This window comes from Podarcis tiliguerta (genome assembly GCF_965153285.1).
Source record: "Podarcis tiliguerta genome assembly, chromosome: 10".
Classification (NCBI taxonomy): Eukaryota; Metazoa; Chordata; class Lepidosauria; order Squamata; family Lacertidae; genus Podarcis; species Podarcis tiliguerta.
The window spans coordinates 37,320,638-37,341,380 of NC_139543.1; the positions used below are offsets into that span (position 1 = coordinate 37,320,638).

General features: G+C 41.5%; 2 protein-coding genes across 6 annotated transcripts in view; one reads left to right on the forward strand and one right to left on the reverse strand.

The window, feature by feature from the left end:
• LOC310658687 (uncharacterized protein C12orf50 homolog) overlaps window positions 1-20,743 on the reverse strand; it is a 21,470-nt gene continuing 727 nt past the window's right edge. Inside the window, exons 2-13 of one of the 5 annotated variants that reach the window (XM_083400981.1) lie at window positions 17,526-17,602; window positions 15,522-15,641; window positions 14,368-14,491; window positions 11,831-11,989; window positions 10,941-11,018; window positions 10,735-10,848; window positions 6,973-7,083; window positions 6,739-6,846; window positions 4,846-4,953; window positions 4,047-4,250; window positions 2,325-2,414; window positions 1-235 (exon numbers count right to left, since the gene is read on the reverse strand). In XM_083400981.1, coding sequence (XP_083257107.1) covers window positions 210-235; window positions 2,325-2,414; window positions 4,047-4,250; window positions 4,846-4,953; window positions 6,739-6,846; window positions 6,973-7,083; window positions 10,735-10,848; window positions 10,941-11,018; window positions 11,831-11,989; window positions 14,368-14,491; window positions 15,522-15,641; window positions 17,526-17,597 — 1,314 coding nt within the window. In that variant the 5' untranslated portion in view covers window positions 17,598-17,602 and the 3' untranslated portion in view covers window positions 1-209. Of the gene's footprint in view, window positions 236-2,324; window positions 2,415-4,046; window positions 4,251-4,845; window positions 4,954-6,738; window positions 6,847-6,972; window positions 7,084-10,734; window positions 10,849-10,940; window positions 11,019-11,830; window positions 11,990-14,367; window positions 14,492-15,521; window positions 15,642-17,175; window positions 17,402-17,435; window positions 17,603-20,743 lie in introns of those variants that run through there. The other 4 variants (XM_083400984.1, XM_083400982.1, XM_083400983.1 and 1 more) reach the window with 4 other exon arrangements.
• The window catches only part of RLIG1 (RNA 5'-phosphate and 3'-OH ligase 1), an 8,189-nt gene continuing 7,661 nt past the window's right edge, over window positions 20,216-20,743 (forward strand). The window contains exon 1 of the mRNA XM_083400999.1: window positions 20,216-20,429. Coding sequence (XP_083257125.1) covers window positions 20,340-20,429 — 90 coding nt within the window. The 5' untranslated portion in view covers window positions 20,216-20,339. The remainder of the gene's footprint in view (window positions 20,430-20,743) is intronic.

Below are 20,743 nucleotides of genomic sequence, written 5' to 3' on the forward strand. Positions count from 1 at the left end.
CCTTGTTTACATATTTTTAATACGTATGTTTTAGCCTCTCTGTACTTCCTGCTTTTTGAGTGTTAAATTTTGTCACCTTTGCATCTGCAGTTTAATTCCTTGATAACCGTATCATTTGAATTTTCACTTTTGTTTCCCTTATGATGGTAGTAAGAACAGAATTTCACTTCTTTTTTTGCCCTTCCCTCTCCTTCAAATCTGCTTCCACTTTATCTGCTTCCATTTCTTCTGGGCTCTGAAATGAAGATACACACACAATTTGAAAACACAGGCACCCAAAATGTGAAGTTTACAGCATCAAAGTGTTCCACAACAGAGATGCTGTAAACCACTGACTATAATAATATATGGAACTGGGATTATAACTGACATGAAAGGGAGCCTCAATAAATTAAAAAATTGAAATAATCTAACTATAGTTGCCAGAGTTTAAAAGTCCATCTATCAGCACCCTGGACAACAGTCTTGGGTACATTTCCTCTGCACAATACAAACTGTTGTCCTAGGACATGCCTTGAAGGCACTTGAGGTTATTACTTTACAAAAGCTAAACATCGTCTGGGTCTGGTTGGTGCCTAGATGGGTCAATTACTGGGAACCATGTGTACATCTCCTTGGATGCCCTGATGGAAGGAAGATGGGATGTAAATGCAAGAAAATTAGATAAAAACAGATAATACTTGGGAGCAGGCTTCATTGAAAAAGAACTTCAGGAACAAGTTCCTCCAAGCAGAATTCATATTCTACTGTGTATGGCTATTTCACTTGAAAGTATCATCCATATTAATAAAATTCCTATCTTGCCCTCCCTCCCTTAGGAGCCCAGAGCAGCAACCAACAAAACAATGCAATTAAAAACAAAATAAAACAGTCACATATCCTTACAGCTAATAATTTCAACACTGCCAGAAACAGCATCTTACAGCCGTCAAACGCTTGGGTGAACAGGAATGTTTTTTCAATTCCTTCTGAATGTTACTGAGCACCCAAAAATTTAGTATAATACAGTAACAGATAATATATTACTATAATAAATAAAATCACACTAAAATCAGGCAGAGAGGACTGGAAACTAAACTTCAAACCAAACAAACAAAAAGAAAGCTGGACAAATAAATGGCCTGGCACTGAAATAGCTGTAACATGATTGTAACATTGGCACCAGTCAGATTCCTTTGAGAAAGGAATTCCACAGATGGAGACGCCAACAAAAAGGTTTTATTCCTCATTGACACATAGCAAAGTTTACCCAACGAACACAAATGAAGAAGAGCCTCATCTCGAGATGCTAATACATGGGCAGGACTGTTCCATTTTCAGACCACCTTCTAGATAGAGCAAGGATGCCCAGCCTGGTACCATCCAGCTGTTGTTGATTCCAACTCCCATCCACTCCAGTCAGCATGGCCATTGGGGTAAGGGAAGATGAGAGATGTAGTCCACAACATCTGGCACCACATTGGCAACCCTGGGCTGGTTTTAGGCAAAAGTACAGATTGACGCAAGTTATCATTTTGCATATCTGATTGCCACATGTCATCTGTACCCTCTGTTACTCAGGACATTATCACACTTCCCCCTCCCTTTGTGGTTTTGGTTCAGCTTATCAGATTCCCCTCCCAGCCCAACTTCAATCCCATATATCTCATTATAGTTTCCTAGCAGACTATAAGCTAGATTGGGAGCAATGACGGTGGCACAGTCAGTGGAAATGTGAAAGGACAGCAAAGAAACTCAGGATACCATTCTAGAAGGCACAGGTGAAGTTTCCAAGAAGCCCAAAACAGGTGAAGGGGACTATGCTGGGAATGGAGGTCAGTGGGATAAAAAAAGGGGGGTGGCTGCATAACTACAGTACCAGGAGCTCTGAGGGATCTGTCCCAGAAAAAACACCATATAATCTTGATATTTCTGAGATCAGTATTATCTAGTAAAGGACAGAAATGGGTGGGATAACCTCCCATGTAGCCAACATGCAACTGGAGAGAGAAAATTGTCATCTGCATCCAAGCCCAGTTACTATGTGAGAGTAACAACTGAGAAAAGCAGTAAGGGATGTCCTTACTCAGTTCGTCTAAATAACACAAGTTTAAAGAACAAATCTCAGATGTCAACACTTTTCCTTCTTATCCCAAGTGTCTCTGGGGCACAAGTGCATAAGCTCCAACACTAAACAGATTTCATGAGTTCTCCCCTCCTATCCACTAGCAATATACAAAGATAAAGTAACCTACATAATAAGATACTTGCTCTTTAGAAATGTTCCCCATTTTCTAATTTTCTTTCATTTTTAGCAAATACGTTCATATTGGAATTGTAAATACCTGAATGCATTTTTTCCGCTTTAGTATATACTTTAGTATGTGGGCTTCTTTTTCGCCAAGCTGGCATATTATATGCTGAAGTGCACCTCTCTGTAAAGAAAAATACACTTTGATTTACATTTTCAGTGATAATTATAATCATATTCTGCCAATCTAGTTACACACACAGAGAGAGTTTTAGTCATGATGTTACCTGACATCACATAAATCACAGATCACTTCGAAAAACATATTAACCCCAAGGGAGAATGCATTCCATTTTCAATCTGGGAACATGAACTAGATTTTGGGAGAGGGAAAGCTTAACACATATGGGTGCCAGGACCAGTAAATACTTCCTTAAAAGAAGGTGTGATTCCATTGGCTGTTTGGGACTTTTCAACCCTTTAATTAACCCAACGACTCCTCTGCCAAATTCACTAATCTCACAGAAGTGCTATTGGGACTCCAAGTATTCTTGGATGAAACCAATTATTTAGATCTGTTCTAATATTCATTTTGGACTGGAACTGCTTTAATTGTCCTGGTGGTTGACCTCCATTAGGAAACAGACAGGAGGACGATAGCTGTTGATTGTCCAGGTCCTAGCAATAGTGCTTAATAGCAATGGCCATGATATACTTCTGGATCACTGATAGGACATTGGACTCCAATTTAACGCTATTTAACATCCATGTGAAAGTTTTGGGTGAGGTAATTCAGATGATACCCAAACCTCTCACTCATTTCTTTTTTTTAATTTTTTTTGCTGAGGTTTAATATAACAAAACAAGAAGAACTACTGCAAAATGACAAAATATCAAACCACACAGAGAATTAACCAAACATGTTTCTGAGCATAACGTAAGGGTTAGAGCTCGCAATACTTCCAAGACAAAATTTAAACTAGAGGAACTCATTGTCTGATTTTTATGACATTGTCATTACAAAATTGGCAGAGTTGGGACAGATTTATAAGAAAACAAACAAGCAAACAAACCAAATAAACATTAAGAAGGATAAAGACAAAAGAAGAAGAATTAGACCGTCCAAACCATTCTTGCCACATCTGACAACAAATCATCTCTATTTGTATCTGAATACAACCCCACCAAATTGCAGCAAAATCTTGTGGCTGTGTTTTTACCTTGCAATAAACATAAATTACAAGTTGTTGTTTTTTCTTCAGAAATAGCTATTGACCAAACAGAGACATTACAGACAGACAATTTAGAAGGTTTAAAAAATCAAGTTCTTATATATAACCTTACAAATAATAGATGAGACTGACAGGTAAAAGAACATACAACAGACAACAGTATGGTAAGCCCTCAATTTATGTGGGGGTTATGTTCTGGAGATCATGCCTATAACTAGTCAAAACACAACTAGGTGCAAGGGCAGGCAGGACTGCCAAACTCTTTCCCACTTTCTGCCTCTTATTTATGCCGAATGCACACAAGTTAAATGTGTTCAAGCTGCAGGCTTATTGTACATAAAGCTACCTTAAAATCTTGAGAAAATGGGAGGGGAAACTTTTCCTTTTTCTAAAAGAAAGCAATGTTGGCCACGAGGCGAACCTGCTGAGGGAAAGCATTACATATTCAGGGTGCCACAACAGTAAAAGCTCTCTCTGTAAGACAGTCTTATGTTTAGGTCAAATGTGGTATAACAGAACACAAACTCAATAACGCGGGCAAACCTCTGTGCCAGGAGGAGGGGTCTATGAGACTATGTGCTCACCTGCAGCCAAATTCATCTTGGATTCTTTGGTTGCACCAACTTTACCATAGGTCAGATTGGGTGACCTTGCAGCTGCTGGAGAACTCAAGGAAATACTTCTCCCGCTGGCTCTCTGAGAAGGAACATAAGAAGCATTCTCAGCATTCTTGCTTTGATCATTTTGTTGGCAATACCCTTTACCTTTAGGGTTTGAAGTATGCATTGCTGCAAGAAATAATACGATAATCAATATTTTCCCCAGACTTGTAAGAAGCTACTGAGCGCTGCTCAACATATAGGGCAATGGACGGGGACATGCAATACAAATACAGTGGTGCCCCGCAAGACGAATGCCTCGCAAGACGGAAAACCCGCTAGACGAAAGGGTTTTCTGTTTTGGAGGTGCTTCGCAAAACGAATTTGCTATGGGCTTGCTTCGCAAGACGAAAATGTCTTGCGAGTTCCTGCGGGGTTTTTTTCCTCCCCCCCCCCCCATTTTCCCAAGCAGCTAAGCCGCTTAACAGCTGATCCGCTAAGCCACTTATCAGCTGATCTGCTAAGCCGCTTATCAGCTGATCCGCTAAACCCGCTAAGCCGCTAATAGCACTAAGCCGCTAAGCCGCTAATGGGCTTGCTTCGCAAGACGAAAAAAACCGCAAGACGAAGAGACTCGTGGAACGGATTCTTTTCGTCTTGCGAGGCACCACTGTACTGAGCTTGCCCCTTTTAAGAGATTGCCTCTGATGTTGAACCAGGACCAAATGAGTTGATTGGCCCCGTGTGACTTTTTCAACCTACTAAAAATGGATTTTCAAAATACCTTTTGCTGTCAACGAGAGAGGAAGGTTTTTGGGTTCCTCGGAAATCCATTTCTTTTTCTTCACTCCTTTAAAATGATGTTTCTTTATGCTTTCAGCGTGACTTGTAGCTAAAGAGAAGAAAAAACCGACAGCAGGATTTTGCCTCTCAGTTCTACGGCATTGAGAAAGGAGGTGGATTCCCAGGGTTGTTTCTTGCATTCACTGAGGATTCAGTAAGGGGGGGGGGTATGGTAAAGGCCAACCTTGCTATATTCATGACTTGGAATGTGATCCAAAAATGACCGGCAGACAGTCTTACATGCATAAGTATGGTTTTAACAATCCTCCCTTTCTCCTCCCATTTTTTGTGCAGTATAAATTGGCCGTGTGTGTAGCACACCTAACACCTGAGCTGTTCCCTCATTTACCTGCTACTCAATCTATGTGAGGACGTGGGTGGCGCTATGGTCTAAACTACAGAGCCTAGGGTTTGCAGATCAGAAGGTCGGTGGTTTGAATCCCCACAACGGGGTGAGCTCCCATTGCTTGGTCCCAGCTCCTGCCAACCTAGTAGTTTGAAAGCACGTCAAGTGCAAGTAGATAAATAGATACCGCTCTGGCGGGAAGGTAAACGGCATTTCAGTGCACTGCTCTGGTTCGCCAGAAGTGGCTTAGTCATGCTGGCCACATGACCCAGAAGCTGTATGCCGGCTCCCTCAGCCAGTAAAGCGAGATGAGCGCCACAACCCCAGAGTTGTTCGCGACTGGACCTAATGGTCAGGGGTCCCTTTACCTTTATCAGTCTATGTGAACCAGTGCACAGATGCAACACAATACAGATTTTCTCCGCCGCTATCCCAGTGCATTATTACGGGAGGCAGCTGGACTGAAGCAGCTGAAAGGAGCTGTCCACCCATACAGAGAAGGGACACACAAAAATAATTGCATGCATTAAAATGAGGTGGCTGACATTTTATGCAACTAGATGCCTGTTGTGGAGGTCAATAATGGATCGTTTATGGTGCTCTTTCAATGGCACCACAGGGTATCTGTTGAAGCTCCTGCCCTACCAGGTAATGCATCACTGGTGCCCTGATTCTGCTGCTGCAACCATTTTGTATTGTTGCTTGTTTTTACCTGTTGCAGCCAAGTGAGTGAGAAGTGACTGGCATAATAAGAAGGGACAGCAGTCTCGGCTTACCTAGTGCACACACACACACACACACTGGGCATTGGTGAACATAGGGCAGGGAGGGACTGGGCAAGTGAATGGGCAACACCAATGAAAATGCGAGACTGTTCAATAAAGGGGATCCCCTGATCTTGCCTAGCCACCTCCCTCCCCACCATAAAAGAACCCCCCAGAGCTTCCTCCACCTACAGAATGTCTGAATTTGAGGAAGTATCATGCTGTCAAACAAGGCTATATCCAGGTTAACACAGAAGCATCTTTGGTGGCTGTGATAATTGGCGTTATGTAAAAAGTCCAGCTGATCATTTCACACATTTAAATGTGTCGTGAAACTGAGCCCGCTATCTAATACTTCTCAGCACGGTCCCCTTTTAGACTCTTGGGAAGTTGCAATGGTTCACTGCATCACAGAACAGTAAAAATGATCACAGTAATTAATTGGATGATCCTGCCAAAGCTAAACTCCATAACAAGCTTGTGTTGGCACCAAAGAGAATAGACAGAATGAGCTGTAGCTGGGGGTGGGGTGGGGAATGAACCGAGTGTTAACTCTGATAAGAAAATGAAATTAAGCACCAGTACAGTTGAATTCCCTGGCACAAATTATAGAAAAATCACACAGGCAGCTTGTGCTGATGCATTTTCAAACCACAGAAAGGAAGAAACATATATCTCCCAATTTTCCCCCTCCCCCAAAAGACAATACATGAGCTCTGAATACCTTTAATGTTCGAACACTTCAGCATGGCAAATTCTTTTTCTCCACTGAATGCTTTGCTTTGTATCCCTGCAGCAAATATATTTCTTTGTGGCAAATAGCAATCACCGCCTACAAAGAGAGACAAAAAAATAAATAAATCACAGAACTTGTATTTGTATTTTAGTTTCCACTGTCATTTGATTGTCATGTAAATCATAAGAATTTAAATAGTCAATGTACGTTTGAAGTAATTACCTCCATTTTCAAAGGCACTGAGATCAGATCGAGAGCTACAATCTAATGATGCCGTTATCTCCGTTTGCCTTTCTGCAATATTAAACTTTGATGGAACTGCAACGCCATCACCTAAAAGGGCAAGAGACAGAATCGTTGAACTTACTAAACTTATTTTAATCGTGGGAAATGCCCATGGCATAGGTATTACCATAGCATTAGTCAAACAGCTGTTCTGTTAACTTCCGCTTTCCCATCTGCAAAATGGGGATCATAATATTATGAGAATCTAATAAGGATTGCTGAGATGGCATTTCTAAAGTGTTTTGAGCACTTGGAAGATAAATAAGGCTGGTAAATAAGACACCAAAGTTATCAGCCTGCACATTTAAAACAACAACAATGTAGACTGCATTTCTATGCTGGGCTACCATGGAAATACAGGCATATCAGCAAGCAATTTTATTTTAAAGATCTTCTAGCATATGGGTTGGTGGAAGATGAGCAGGGCAATCCATCTCGCCTTCCAGCAAACCATTCAATTGCCTACATGGAATTCCTAGTCAACTATGGTGACCAAGGTGTTCCAATTCATCTTTTCTGAATAGATGTGTGTGAAAAGACCATTTCTCCTTTTCTACAGATTCATCCCTTCTCGTCTCCTCTTCTTTAGAAGCACATCTTCCACTGCACATCTGTGGACATGTTTAGAAACACGCATGGTAACAAATCTCTCTCTCTCTTTCAGTTCCTTAGAAATCAAAGTTTACTGTGCCACCATACTTAGATCCCTCCTTATCCTGAGGTGCACTTTCTCTAAAGGGGTCTGCCTCTGGTGCGCAATTTCTGTTCACATCCTGGGGCAAAGTTCGCAACAAGGAGCAGCTACTTCCGGGTTAGTGGAGCTCGTAACCTGAAGTGTTTGTAACCAGAGGTACCACTGTATTCTGTTATTCCCCAAGTAGTCTGCAGACCATTTCCGGTCGAGCCACGGACCCGACGCAAGCAGGACTTTTCTCGGCAAGAGAAAGTCCGGGTTCTCGAGGGTAAACGGGGGTGCTACAGGGCACGATAGCCTCCCAAAACCCCTCTGGAGGGAAACCTGAGGATCCATGTGGATCCATGCTTTGTAACCACGTTTTTGCACCATTGCAGCCCTGTTTTTGCATCAGATCATTGCTATGTGATCTGATGGTGAATTTGGGGTGACCCAATGAAAGATCCTGAGGATCCATGTGGATCCGTGCTTGTAACCACATTTTAAGTGGGGAGGGAAGGAAAAACATAGAAGGGACAAGGAGCACCGAGGGGTGTGCGGAGAAGCAGCTGGCTTGTTGGTTTTGAAGAGTCTCTGTGAAAAATTAAGAAATATTGTAAAAAAAGAAAGTAGGAGAAAGGAAGAGGAATGGTTAAAGGCAATAATAAGGTTAGAAATGTGTTAACAATAGAAATTTTAACGAAAGATTGGCAGAGAAACTGAGGGAAGTCAAAAATTGATGATTGTGTGATTAAATATGAGCTGATTGTATAAAAATATTTGGAAAATGAATAAAAAATATTTTTTAAAAAAGTAGTCTGCAGATTAAACACATCTATCCCAAGCAAATGTGGAAACAGATAATGCACAGCAGTTGACAGAAAAACAGTTTTACAAATCAAAACGGATTATTCCTCAAGTAGCTTTTTTGAGGGGGTCACTGTTAAATACCCCTCTAAAGAAAGGATAGTGACTGAAGCAGGCTTTTTAGGTTTACAATTATTAAAGGCTTGTTCAAAATATAAAGAGGCACAGTGGGGTGCCTCTTTACATTCAGTGGGGTCCACTCTGAAGTCAACATACTGATGAATCAGCAAAATAAATCAGTGAAACTAAATTGCGCCTTCCTCTAAATATTTTCTCCTTAAATTGACTGGGCCAATTTAATGATTTCTTCTTTTTTGTCCAAATCACTGTTTCCCATCAGCACTTCCTAAATATTATTATTCCTGAGTTCTCTTATTTTAAACATGGATTACGTGAGATATTACAGGTTCTTTTTTCCAGACTGCTCCTTTAAAAAACCTACTGGGGAAAACCCTGGGGTCACTAATGGCAGAATAATTTGCCCATTTACAGTGAGCAATGACTTCCATCTCTATCTAATAAAAAGAAATCATATAAAAATATACATTTTCCTCACTTTGTTAATTTCCTTTACATGACTAGTATTGTTTGTTTTTATTTATTTTGTTGAAAACATTCCAGGGTGGTTTACAACTCAATAAAAACAGTCCATTAAATCTGAATAAGTACAGTAAAAATAGTAATAACGAAGGTAGATAGGGGCATTTGTATCAATGTTGAGAGTGTAGCAGGAAACCCCCCCCCCATCATTCAGTTTGTACAGACTTCACACACACTCACACTCACACACTACATACGCTACACTTCTGTTATAAATTCATAGAAAATCAACCATACATCAGATTTGCACTGTTCCACTTTTATTCTACTCCATATTTCAAGGACTAGCTAAGGGGGGTGCCCTGGTGACGGTCAGCCATAATCCCCTAAGCGAGCAGTCACATACCTGGCTACTGCACCTGGTGGGGCATGATAAGCGAGATAAGCATCCTGATGGGCTCAGGCTCATCTCATCATGGACACAATGGACTGCATACGGTTGTATATTCAGAGCAGACAGCAACAAAAGGACCATGGCCGGATTCCCCTCAGGGGGAAGGAAACTGCACCTTTTCTTTGTTATTCACAACTGGTTCATGGGAGGGGGAGAAAGGAGGAACCAGCCAGGTGACAAGACACTCAGGTTGCCACCACAACTCCTCCCTCAACCCCTCCTTTCTGTAATGTATGCATGATGTTTCTGGGGGTGGGCTTGACCTAGAGGAGGGGAATTTCAAAAGTTTTTATAAGGTCTTGCACACCATTGTTCTGGGTCTTTCCTCTCTCCTGCGAGTGAGGGGAACACCCTGCTGCAACAGTACAATAAAGGCCAAGCCTACAGGCTGCTGATTTGCTCCAATTTACTCTGGTTGGTGTCTTTACTTTTTGTCCAAGGGAGCCCTCGGATTTTTCCTGCAACAAGAGTTTGTTTGTTTGCTTGCTTTACTTAATTCGGTTGATTTTGAAATTATAGTAGCAGATTCTGATAGTTTACCCTCACATTAATCAAACAGCTTCAGATATTTAAGACAATATCAATGAGCCACTTATATTAGCATCTTACTTTTAAAAGAACAAGACTTCAGCACATGTATCACCACACCTCCTGGACCTGAAAACTCAGGACACATAGTACCTCTGTCTTATCTGGATTCAACTCAGTTTACTGGCTCACTTCCAGCTGGCTCCAAGCGCCAGTTCAGCACCTGAATTGCCTCTTGATGGTATAGGGTGAAAAAGCTGAGTGCCACCCACAGGACTTCTTGCGGCATACACCACTTCCTACAGTCCTTCTTTGGGACAACTGTCTATTTATTCCTACCGTCTGCTTCCTGCTACTACACCAATTTCCAATCCACAAGAGGACCTCTCCTCTTATTCCATGACTGCCAATCTTCCTCAGGAGGCTTTCGTGAGGTACCTTATCAAAACCTTTTGGAAGTCCAAATACACTATATGTCAATCAGATCGGCCCTAGCTATATGTTTATTGACACTCTCAGAGAACTCATTAGAGTTAGTAAGTTAGTAAGACAGGCTTGCCCTTGCTAGCTCTGCTTTAGCAAGGCTTGTTCTCCTATATGAAAAATAAAATAGAAGTTATATTGCTCAGGTCCTTGCCTTCTTGCAAATCTCTGCCAGTTTCCATGGTTTTCAAGAGCTCGTTCTCCAGCACCAAAGGTATGTTTTTTGTTAAGTGGTTTTCCTGAGAAGTCTGAATTCTGTAGTATTCTCCTGTTTCACCCCAAGGAAGAGAAAACGGGGGCAGTTACCAGAGTGATATCAGCTGAAAAGTGAGATAAGAGAATCAGAAATAACATTCTTACCAGATTTATAACACATTTCCTTTATTGCCTTTTCTTCTTCTATGTCTTCTGGTGTCTTAGACAGTAAATAAGATGCATCTGTAGGGAACGAATTTCACAGAGCTTACTAAGCAAAGACCTTGCCAGATATCTTCTTGTACCGTGTAAAGCAAAACTTAACTGCAATTGCATTCACAGTACAAATTGCAATATAATTTTTTACTGGTGGGGTTCTTCAACTGGGCTGTATTCTCGAGAATTTTTTCAATATTCTGGATAAAATAATAGAAGAAGAAGAGTTTGGATTTGATTCCTTTCACTCCCCTTCAGGAATCTCAAAGCGGCTAACATTCTCCTTTCCCTTCCTCCCCCACAACAAACACTCTGTGAGGTGAGTGGGGCTGAGAGACTTCAGAGAAGTGTGACTGGCCCAAGGTCATCCAGCAGCTGCATGTGGAGGAGCGGAGACGCGAACCTGGTTCCCCAGATTACGAGACTACCGCTCTTAACCACTACACCACACTGGCTCTATTATTGCTTAACATTCTATTTTTTATTAATAAAAGTTAGAATCCTCAATTCATCTGTAATTTATTTTAGGAATAATATTAAACGCAATAGGCCAACTTCTATTATCAAACAGGGTTGGTCATTTATGAAATATATTAACATTACTTCGGGATACATATGGGTAGGTAAAGTCTAAAACATTTTTTCTTTATATTTGTTAAAAGATTGAAGTCACATTGCTTGGGATGGGAGCTTTTAAGTACAATTACAGTTATCACAAAATGCTAAAAAACCTCTAATATAATGTTATAGGAGATCCTATTTTGTAAACTTTTTCTAGGTAGATTCAAATTGCTAGAAACATTGAACAAGCACACAAAAATGTCTGGCAAAATATTTACATTTCTCCTCCTGTTCTTCTTCATCGTCGTCCTCAAGATTGATGGTAATAATCAGTGGAGGATGGATAGGTCTTAATGTGTTTTCTTGACCTTTTGTGGAATCTTGATTTTGGGCAGGAGGTAAAATCCCTTCCTGAACTTCCCTTTGCAATGTAGAATCTATAGGAAGGAACTTAAATTTCAGTATAAAACTTTGAGTAAAACTTTGTAGTCCTCATCATACTTAACTCACTCATAAAAGCCAAGACAGTGGTTTGGTATTGTTCTTAGACACATATGCAGCGGATACATATTACAACTTGGGCCATCAACTAACTAAATCATAGTTGATTAATTGTATGAATCCTACACAGAGCATCGCTTCGTATGCCCACTATTCTGTTCTGTTGAGTTCACTCCTATGCTAGTGTGCAGAGGATTGCAGCCTATTGATTGATTGATTAAGGTTGCAACCCCATGCACACTTACTTGGGAACAAGCCCAAACAAATTCAGTGGGGCTCCCTACTTCTGATTAGGTTTTTTTATTTATTATTTCGATTTTAAGACCACCCTTCAACATTCATGATCCCAGAGCAGGATACAACCTAAGACCCCAGTACTGTCAAAACACCAGTGAAAGCATTTATCACAATTGAAACCTCAAACACAAATATGCAACCTTTGCAACACAGTAGGCACAAACCCATAATCTCACAGCTGGCCATATCAATTTACCTCTGTTGACATGAGGTGGGCCTGGGCTTAAGAGTGTGCCTTCAAATGAATACAACAATGGTGCCATCACACTCATGTTAATCACTTCCTTTGCTACCTCTGTAAATCTGGAGCAGGGTTTCCATAACTTGTGTCTCCAACTGTTTTTGGACTACAATTCCCATCATCCCTGACCACTGGTCCTGATAGCTAGGGGTGATGGGAGCTGGAGACCCAAGGTTGGGAAACCCTGGTACTGTATAGACAATTCTATGCCCTCTGCCATTACAGTGGTACCTCCGGTTAAGTACTTAATTCGTTCCGGAGATCTGTACTTAACCTGAAACTGTTCTTAACCTGAAGCACCACTTTACCTAATGGGGCCTCCCATTGCCACCACGCCACCAGAGCACAATTTCTGTTCTCATCCTGAAGCAAAGTTCTTAACCCAAGGTACTATTTCTGGGTTAGTGGAGTCTGTAACCTGAAGCGTATGTAACCCGAGGTACCACTGTATCATAGCTTTTGGGGGGAAGGGGCTTTTATTCCACCCATTTCCTCTCCAATCAGAGTTAGTTCAGAGAAAATATATCTCTTCTGAGCAGGAAATGCATGTGGAACCCATCAAGAGTGGAATAGAAATGCACATGCATTTTGCAAGAAAGATACATGACAGAATTCAATCTGTGGATCTTTCCTGCAATATCCAAGCTGATTCTCCCCCCCACCCCTGCTCATTATAATACAATACTTTCCACATGTATTCTTCCATATACAAACATATTAAATTGTAACCATATTCTTGTGTTTGAATGTAAAATGAAACATTCATTCTTCGATGGAATATGTACACTTACACTTTAAAAAAATAAACAAACAGAAGATCCTGAAGTTATGCAGAATGTAAAATATTGTGCTTGAATTCCTCAGTAGCACAGATGCAGACACTGGCAGCACTGCAACTGCCAGCCACCTCTTCCCCTCCTCCCAGGATTATCCGTGCTGCTGATGTAATGGGCTGGCTGGAAGCAGAGGGGTTGCTTGGCTCCAATTGGCCCCTGGTGGTCACCATGGTTTCTCCCCCTTAATGCAGTTTCTGGTTGTCAGGACCAGCACTTGTGTTACTGTGGGGATGGCAAGGCAGGGCAGTAATGACAGAGGGATGGCATGGAGGAGGCAGCAACTCAAGTCCATGTTTGGTGGTGGCATTGGTGACATTATGCTGAGGGTCCCCTCAGCCAGGTGCCTGCCCTGTTCTTATCCATATGGATGGGCCATTAATATGTTGCCCTATTTGCCTTGAATTCTAAACATTCTACTAGTGATGCCACCCATCTCTAGTTCAGACAGCTGCTCCAGAAGGATGCATGGTCAATGGTATCAAAAGCCACTGAGAGGTCAAGAAGAATTAACAGGGACATGTTTCCCCTTTCTCTCTCTCAACAGAGGTTATCATATAGGGCGACCAAAGCAGTTTCTGCAAGAAAACCAGACCTAAACCCCGATTGAAATGGATCCAGAAAATTAGTTTTTTACAAAGGTGCCTGGATCTGGTCTGCCACCACTCACTCCAGAACCTTGCTCAGGAAAGGGAGATTAGCAACTGGCCAGTAGTTAGTTAGGTATTCCGAATCCAGGGAAGGTTTTACCACTGCCTCCTTCAAGAATGTTAATCTTGAAAACACTGACCTCATTCTGATCAGTTAGGCAACAGCCCAGAGTATTTCAGTGTGTAAAAGACAGTGTCCTTCTACAGTGATGTCCTTAATATTTTAAGACTAGACTCTAGAACATTTATATTTCAGTTTTCAGAATATGGGGGGGGGGGACATTTGTACTCACCATTACTAGGTGGCAAAAAAAGTCCATTTATGTTACGAGGTTTCCGGTGATGGAAGACACAACTGATTCTCACACAGCCCAATGGCTGTGTCTCCCAGAAACATGAAATGCTGTTGTATTTTTGCTATAGAAAAAAGGAAAAAAAGGTGGTTCCATATTTAATGATTACAAAATACTAAAGCGGGTCATAGCTGGAACACTGGAATCCATAAAACTAGACAGTGAAGAGCAATGGCTGAGAAATTGCTGAGAAGGCTCTGTCCCTTATATTTTGCAACGGAAACTTGCAGAGATATCAATAAAAGATGTGTGAGAATGTGATCTTATTGAAAATGATTTGGCTGATTTCCCTACCCAATCAGCTATCAAAAGAGAATCAGGCTTCTGGTTCTTTATACATTACACATTTTCTGTTGAATCTAAAGGTACCCTTCCAATCACAGGAGTTGTGTGAGGAAAACTCAATCCAAACTTATTGTTCTACTTGTGTAGAGTATGAGCACTTGAACATTTGCATTATAACATAGTATTATTGAGCTCTTCCACTTTTGCAGAGCACTGCTAGTGGCTTTATCTTGTGAACCACCCTGAGACCTTTTGGTGAACATATACATCTAATAAATAAACAATAAAGTGAAATAAGTATTTCCCTTCTGCCCATTTCCTTGGGTTCCAACCCATATGTGGTATCTGAGAGAGGAGGATGTTCCCCTGCCCAGCTTCCTTTTAATCGACTTGAAGCGCAAAAACATGTTGCCACTAAATTTAAGAGGACTCAAAATTTGACTAAAGGGAGCTCATTTTTCTCCTCTATACTCACTGCAGTATAAAAACATTCTATTCTCACAGTGCAAAGAAGAGCGTTATGGGAACATAAAGCTGTAATAAAGTACAGATGAAGGGATCCTTAAAATTCAGTGAATTCGTTCAGCTTTTCAAGTGGGGTAGAAGGTGTGAACCAGTTCTATCTTTAGGTGATAAAATGATGTTTGACTATTTCCAAAGCTGATATCTGGGCGTCACAGGAACATCATGCATCTTAACTGTGAAACTTAAGATGTCACATCTGCAGCAGCAGAGGCGAGAGACAGCCAATAAATGCTTATAATAGATCTCTTCACAAGAGAACACTTCAAAGCGCTTGCCGTTCCTACCTGTATTTCCATATGTCTAAATTTGCAAAGTTGATGGGAACATCTCCCCTCTCTCCATAATGAGCACACGGTGTCACTGCCAATGGCTTTTTCACAGTGACGGAATCGGCACTTTGATCCCTGAGTAGAGAAGAGAGGGAGGTTGGAAAATTCGGCCAGGCAATATTTCTTTAAATGTTCTTTAGGCTGCCCTTCAGTTTCCAAAAACTCTAGCATGGATCACAAACATACAATTAAAAATACAATAACATTCCAGGCAGAGAACCAGCAGAACAGCAGCAGTGCAATAAATACCAAGCTGAACTAATAAAATAACAAATAAGATTGGATTATATCAGATTATGTGACATGCTAGAAGGCCTGAACAAATGAAAAGCACTTTTTGCCTGGCACTAGAGATACATCAGATGTGGTGTCAAGCAAGCCCCCCACGGGAGGCCACTGCACAAACAAGGCCGCTGGGTTGTGTAGGTGTGAAGGAGATAATGATCCAGACCACCAGAAAGATCCAGTTTCACCCCTGCCTTAGGACAAAGACTTGCTGCAAGTTACAGATCAACAGTTTGAACCTAGAAATTATGCACGGACAGTATGGGCCAGAAATCAATGTGGAAGCACATTTAACATACTGAAAGGGCTTTGTAGGTGTAGCATATTGAGATGACCATGCCAGTGGATCACATTGATATTTGAAAACTGGTGAGGTGTGAGGACTGTCTGTAACTGAAGGAATTTCTCGCTAGTGTTTGCAAGTGATGTGGGAGTAGAATGGTGGGAGCCTGAAGTGATTATTAGCTAACTGTAAATATTGTTATGTTTTGAGGGACAATGATGGTCCAGCTTGGGAAGATGTATATCTGTATATACTTAGTCACACAACTCATTCATTGCTAATGGGAAAAGATCTTCATAACCGATAAACAGCTAACTACACATAGCCTTGTATGTTCCGGATTTTTTGTTAATCTTGTCAGTTATCTCCTACTGGGGAAGCCTTGTGATCACCACCACTCTTTTAAGCCATATTTGTAACGGAAGAAAAGTCATTAGGGGAAGGCTGCAGGCCCTCTTTAGCCTTCTAAATGGGACGTCCATTTGAACTTGGAGAAGGTGAATACTCCTCCTGAATGGGGAGAGCAGAGGAGCAGCAAAAAGTAGTTTGCACTTTCCATAATTATTGTGGGTTTCAATGGAAAAGGCAAATGAACATTCCTTCTGCCAATGACAACAAGGGGAGAGAAACAGCAAAAGTAATCTGCAGTTTTTTAAATGGTAGAAACACAAAGAGGTAAATCAACTGAGACCTGAGAATTTCAAGGTGGAATTAAACAAAATGAAGCATTTGTGCTCTCTAGGGCCTCTTTTGCCCATTGTGGGAATGCATGTTTGCTTTTGCTGTGCAATCATCATCATCCTATTACAAAGACAACTGAAGTCTCTAGTGCTCTTTCTTATTCAAAGGGAATGAGACTCCAGTTTTCTACACGTACCTGGGGTTAGACTCTGCTGAATGGAGCTTACTTCCACACAAAAACACACAGAATTGCTCTCTGAACCCTTCAGCACCATCCCTGAAACATCTCACTACTTGGAAAAGTGGAGGGCACATAACAACATGATAGATGCAAGCCATTATAAATTGTGCAGTATTTACCTTTATACAGGTTGAATGAAAATAGAAATAGCAGTCATCCCCAACGTCTGCCATTGCCACCTCTTGTGCTTCTACTCCACTGCCTTTAGAAAGGTCTCAATGCAAATGTAAGAACTATCAACGTGTAAGGAAAGAACATTCCCTTTTGTTCTGAATACAGCTGTATTCGGGATCTAAATTCTATTTCCTCTTAAAGGGAGACCTCCAATTGAGAGTTTTATTCAAAGGGTTACTTATACTAATTGTAAAACAGACGGTACCTTCTCCAGGTTTGTTGAAGTGCTCACAGATTGAGAGTGGTTGCTAGACAGTGCGCAAATTCAAACTTCCAGAATTTCTCTCATTGTTACCTTGGTTCTTATGACATCATCACAAAGGCCACCATACGACCCCTCAAACTGGGAGTGCTCGCTTATTTTCATCGCTCCTATGTTTAAAAGAGGAAGAAAACAGTGATTTTTGTGTAGCCCTTTCATCTCATCGTACCTTACTAAGTCAGTAGAATTCAATTAAGAGAAGAACATCTGTAACTTATATAATTAAGAGAAGCACAAGGATGGGAGTGAAAGCAAGTGAAAACATCAGCTCCTGCCCTCTTCAATAATTGCCTGCCTGCCAAAGCCTTGGTTTTTAAATATATTTTGATCATTGATCGCTGCTGACTGGCATATCTACCCTACAAACTGAAGTTACCTGGGAGTGATTCTGTACATTTCTGGAGGGAGGGATTCCTGTTTTGCCTCCTTTAAATTATCCTCTCCAGTCCCACAGAGTTCTGTTTGTCATTAAATGACAAGATTATTGGAGGATTTGGAGTTCAGTGTCATTAGTACTGCAGTTAATACTCAGTTACATCTCTGCTTTTCCTCAAATATTAGTGAAGCGGTGGAATCCCTGAATCATGACACAAAATCAGTAACATGCTGGATGAAGGCCAATTATCTAGAAAAGATATGGATTAAGGTGGTTAGCAGGACTCTGGATTGTGGAATGAATGGTCTACTCAATATAGAGTCTCACCCCTCCTGAAAGAACAAATTTGCATTCTATGACTTCTGAATCTGGCCTTATTCCTAGACTATCAGGTGGTGGTTGTGATCAGGAGTAACTCCTTCTAGCTTCACCCAGTACACCAGCTGCAATCTCGTTTGATGATGCAGCCTTTGTGAACTATGCTTTGCAATATCTAGATTGGATTAATGTCCTGGAAGACCTTGCTGGCCTTTTCCCACCTGGCCTGCGAGGGCGGTGTATTTTTATTTTAAGATTTTATTATTTTATATGCAAACTGTTCAATTTGGCTGTGCACTTTTTAATGCATTTTGGTTATTGCTTATTACTGCTATTGTTATGTTTGTAATTATGCAAATCTTTTCAAGTTGTAAGCTGCCTTGAGCCTGGCTTTATCTATGGAAAGGCTTTTAGGTCATAAACTTTTAAAGGGAGTTGCTTTCAAATTGGAGAATGGTTGTTTTAATCCTTGTAAAAAAAATATTGTTACTATACGTTTAGTTATATTTACAATTAATATTTTTGTGTGGTTTCTTTGATAACTGTTGTTGGAAACCAGTGTACATGTTTAATAAACACAGTTTACATTTTATACAGGACTTGTTTTCTGCCTTAAAAACTGAGCTAGTCACACTAAAGAACACACAATGAGTTTAGAAATAAGTTTTAAATAAGTAGAACATTAGAAGAAGAAGAAACAATGAGAAAAGGGTAATGTAAAAGACTGGTCCTGAACTTCTTGCTATTAAAGGTTGGGAAAGCATAGAACAGTACCAGCTACAGCTATTCAGACTGTGTATGCAACCTTATAAAGCATGTTTACCCTAATGGCTGTTGTAGTTCAGTGACAACTGGTGTTCCTTCCATAAATGAAACCATGAATAAGTCATCTGAATGAAGAAACAAGCTGATTTGGTATTATTTTAAAATATATTAATATATGTGGCTAGGATCAGTTCTCCATGTGTTTAATAACACTGAAACCCTAGAATTCCACAGTCAGAAGGAAGGTCCATTGTTTGCAGTGGGGCTACCTCCCACTTAATCTGTATGTAATTGAAGCCAAAAGTAACATTGATCTAATTCAGTCTATTGCTTGACATGGAGAAAGGGCACGCTTGTTTTTATGACAGCTCATAGAATAATAATAGAGAAGCAAAACACTTCTGCTGAACAGGCTACATATCTAATAGAACATTTGTAATAGTAACTTGTGAACATACATTTCTCTACAACCCTTACATTTGATTTTAAAGACTAGCCATCGTTTCCCCACACAAAGGGAAATCACCTAAAGACTTGTCTATGAAACACAGAAACTTTTTCAGAGTTATGGAAGCTAACCGCTGGACACATGCTATAGAAAATGAACTAAATTGCCCATTTAGATGTAACTACATTACCAAACAGCAGCTGCAGGGATAAACATCCAGCGAGTGCACAGATTTAGCCTGTGAAATGGTATAAACTCTGGAGATGTATATTTCCTTCCTGAATAACCACACACCACTTTGGTAATTAAGCAATGTATCTAAAACGTGTGTGTTGCCAGTGCCCTCAAAAGACGGCGCTCCATCTGAAACATTGTTCAAGGACAGTCCTCTATCTGAATGCATTGCTGGAGATTTCCAAATCCATTTTTAAAGTATATATGTATACAGCTTTAATTCTATCAACTTGGCTTCTTCTTTCTTTTGAGCGGCTCCTCTTTTTCACTGCCAGCCGCCTTGAGTCCCGTCGGGGGTGAAAGGCGGAGTATAAATACTAACAAACGAAGTGGAAAAAGTTTGCCATCAACAGGGAGCACCTGGGTGCTTGTTACTTGTACTTTTCCCCGCTAGGGGGAGATGTACTGTCTTATTTCCAAGCACAATCATTTCTAACTCTTCAAGGCTGTCATATGCAAAAGCTGCGCTCTCTTTATTAGGGACGAGCGAGCGGCCCGACCAGCCCCTCTGCGCTGACGTCACGGGAGAACGAGTCCCTCAGCTTCCCTCCCGGACTACATTTCCCGGCACCCCTTTCAGCCGGGCCTAGCTACGCCTGCTGCTCCGGTCGCCGCCGGGGGGAGGCAGCCTCTAGGCCTACTGCTGCTAATCACCGGCGTCGCGCGCGGGCGGGCCGGCGCCTGCTCCGAGGCCGGAGGGACCACCATGAGCCGCCTGGGCTCGGTGCAGCAGAAGGTGGCCTGCCTGTTCGTGACCCAGGTGAAGGAGGAGCCCTCGGCCAAGAGGGAGCGCCAGGTATGCGGCGGGGAAGGCAGAGCGAGCCCCGCGTCCGCCGGGGGAAAGCCGGCGGCGGGGAAGAAGAAGCCAGCGCGGGGACGGCGGGGGAGGAGGGTCGGCAGCTGGGAAAGGAAGGCGCTTCTTCCCCGACTGCCTTCTTGATCGCCTCGCCTCGTGTTTTCATCCCACGTGAGGCGGCTATTATTATTATTATTATTTATTATTAAAGACCCTGCAGCCTGTGCTTCGCATACAAGGGCACTTTACCTGCGTGCACCTTTCCTTGTAGGAATGTCTGCAGGAGCGAAATGGCCCTGAATTGTTTTGAGGAC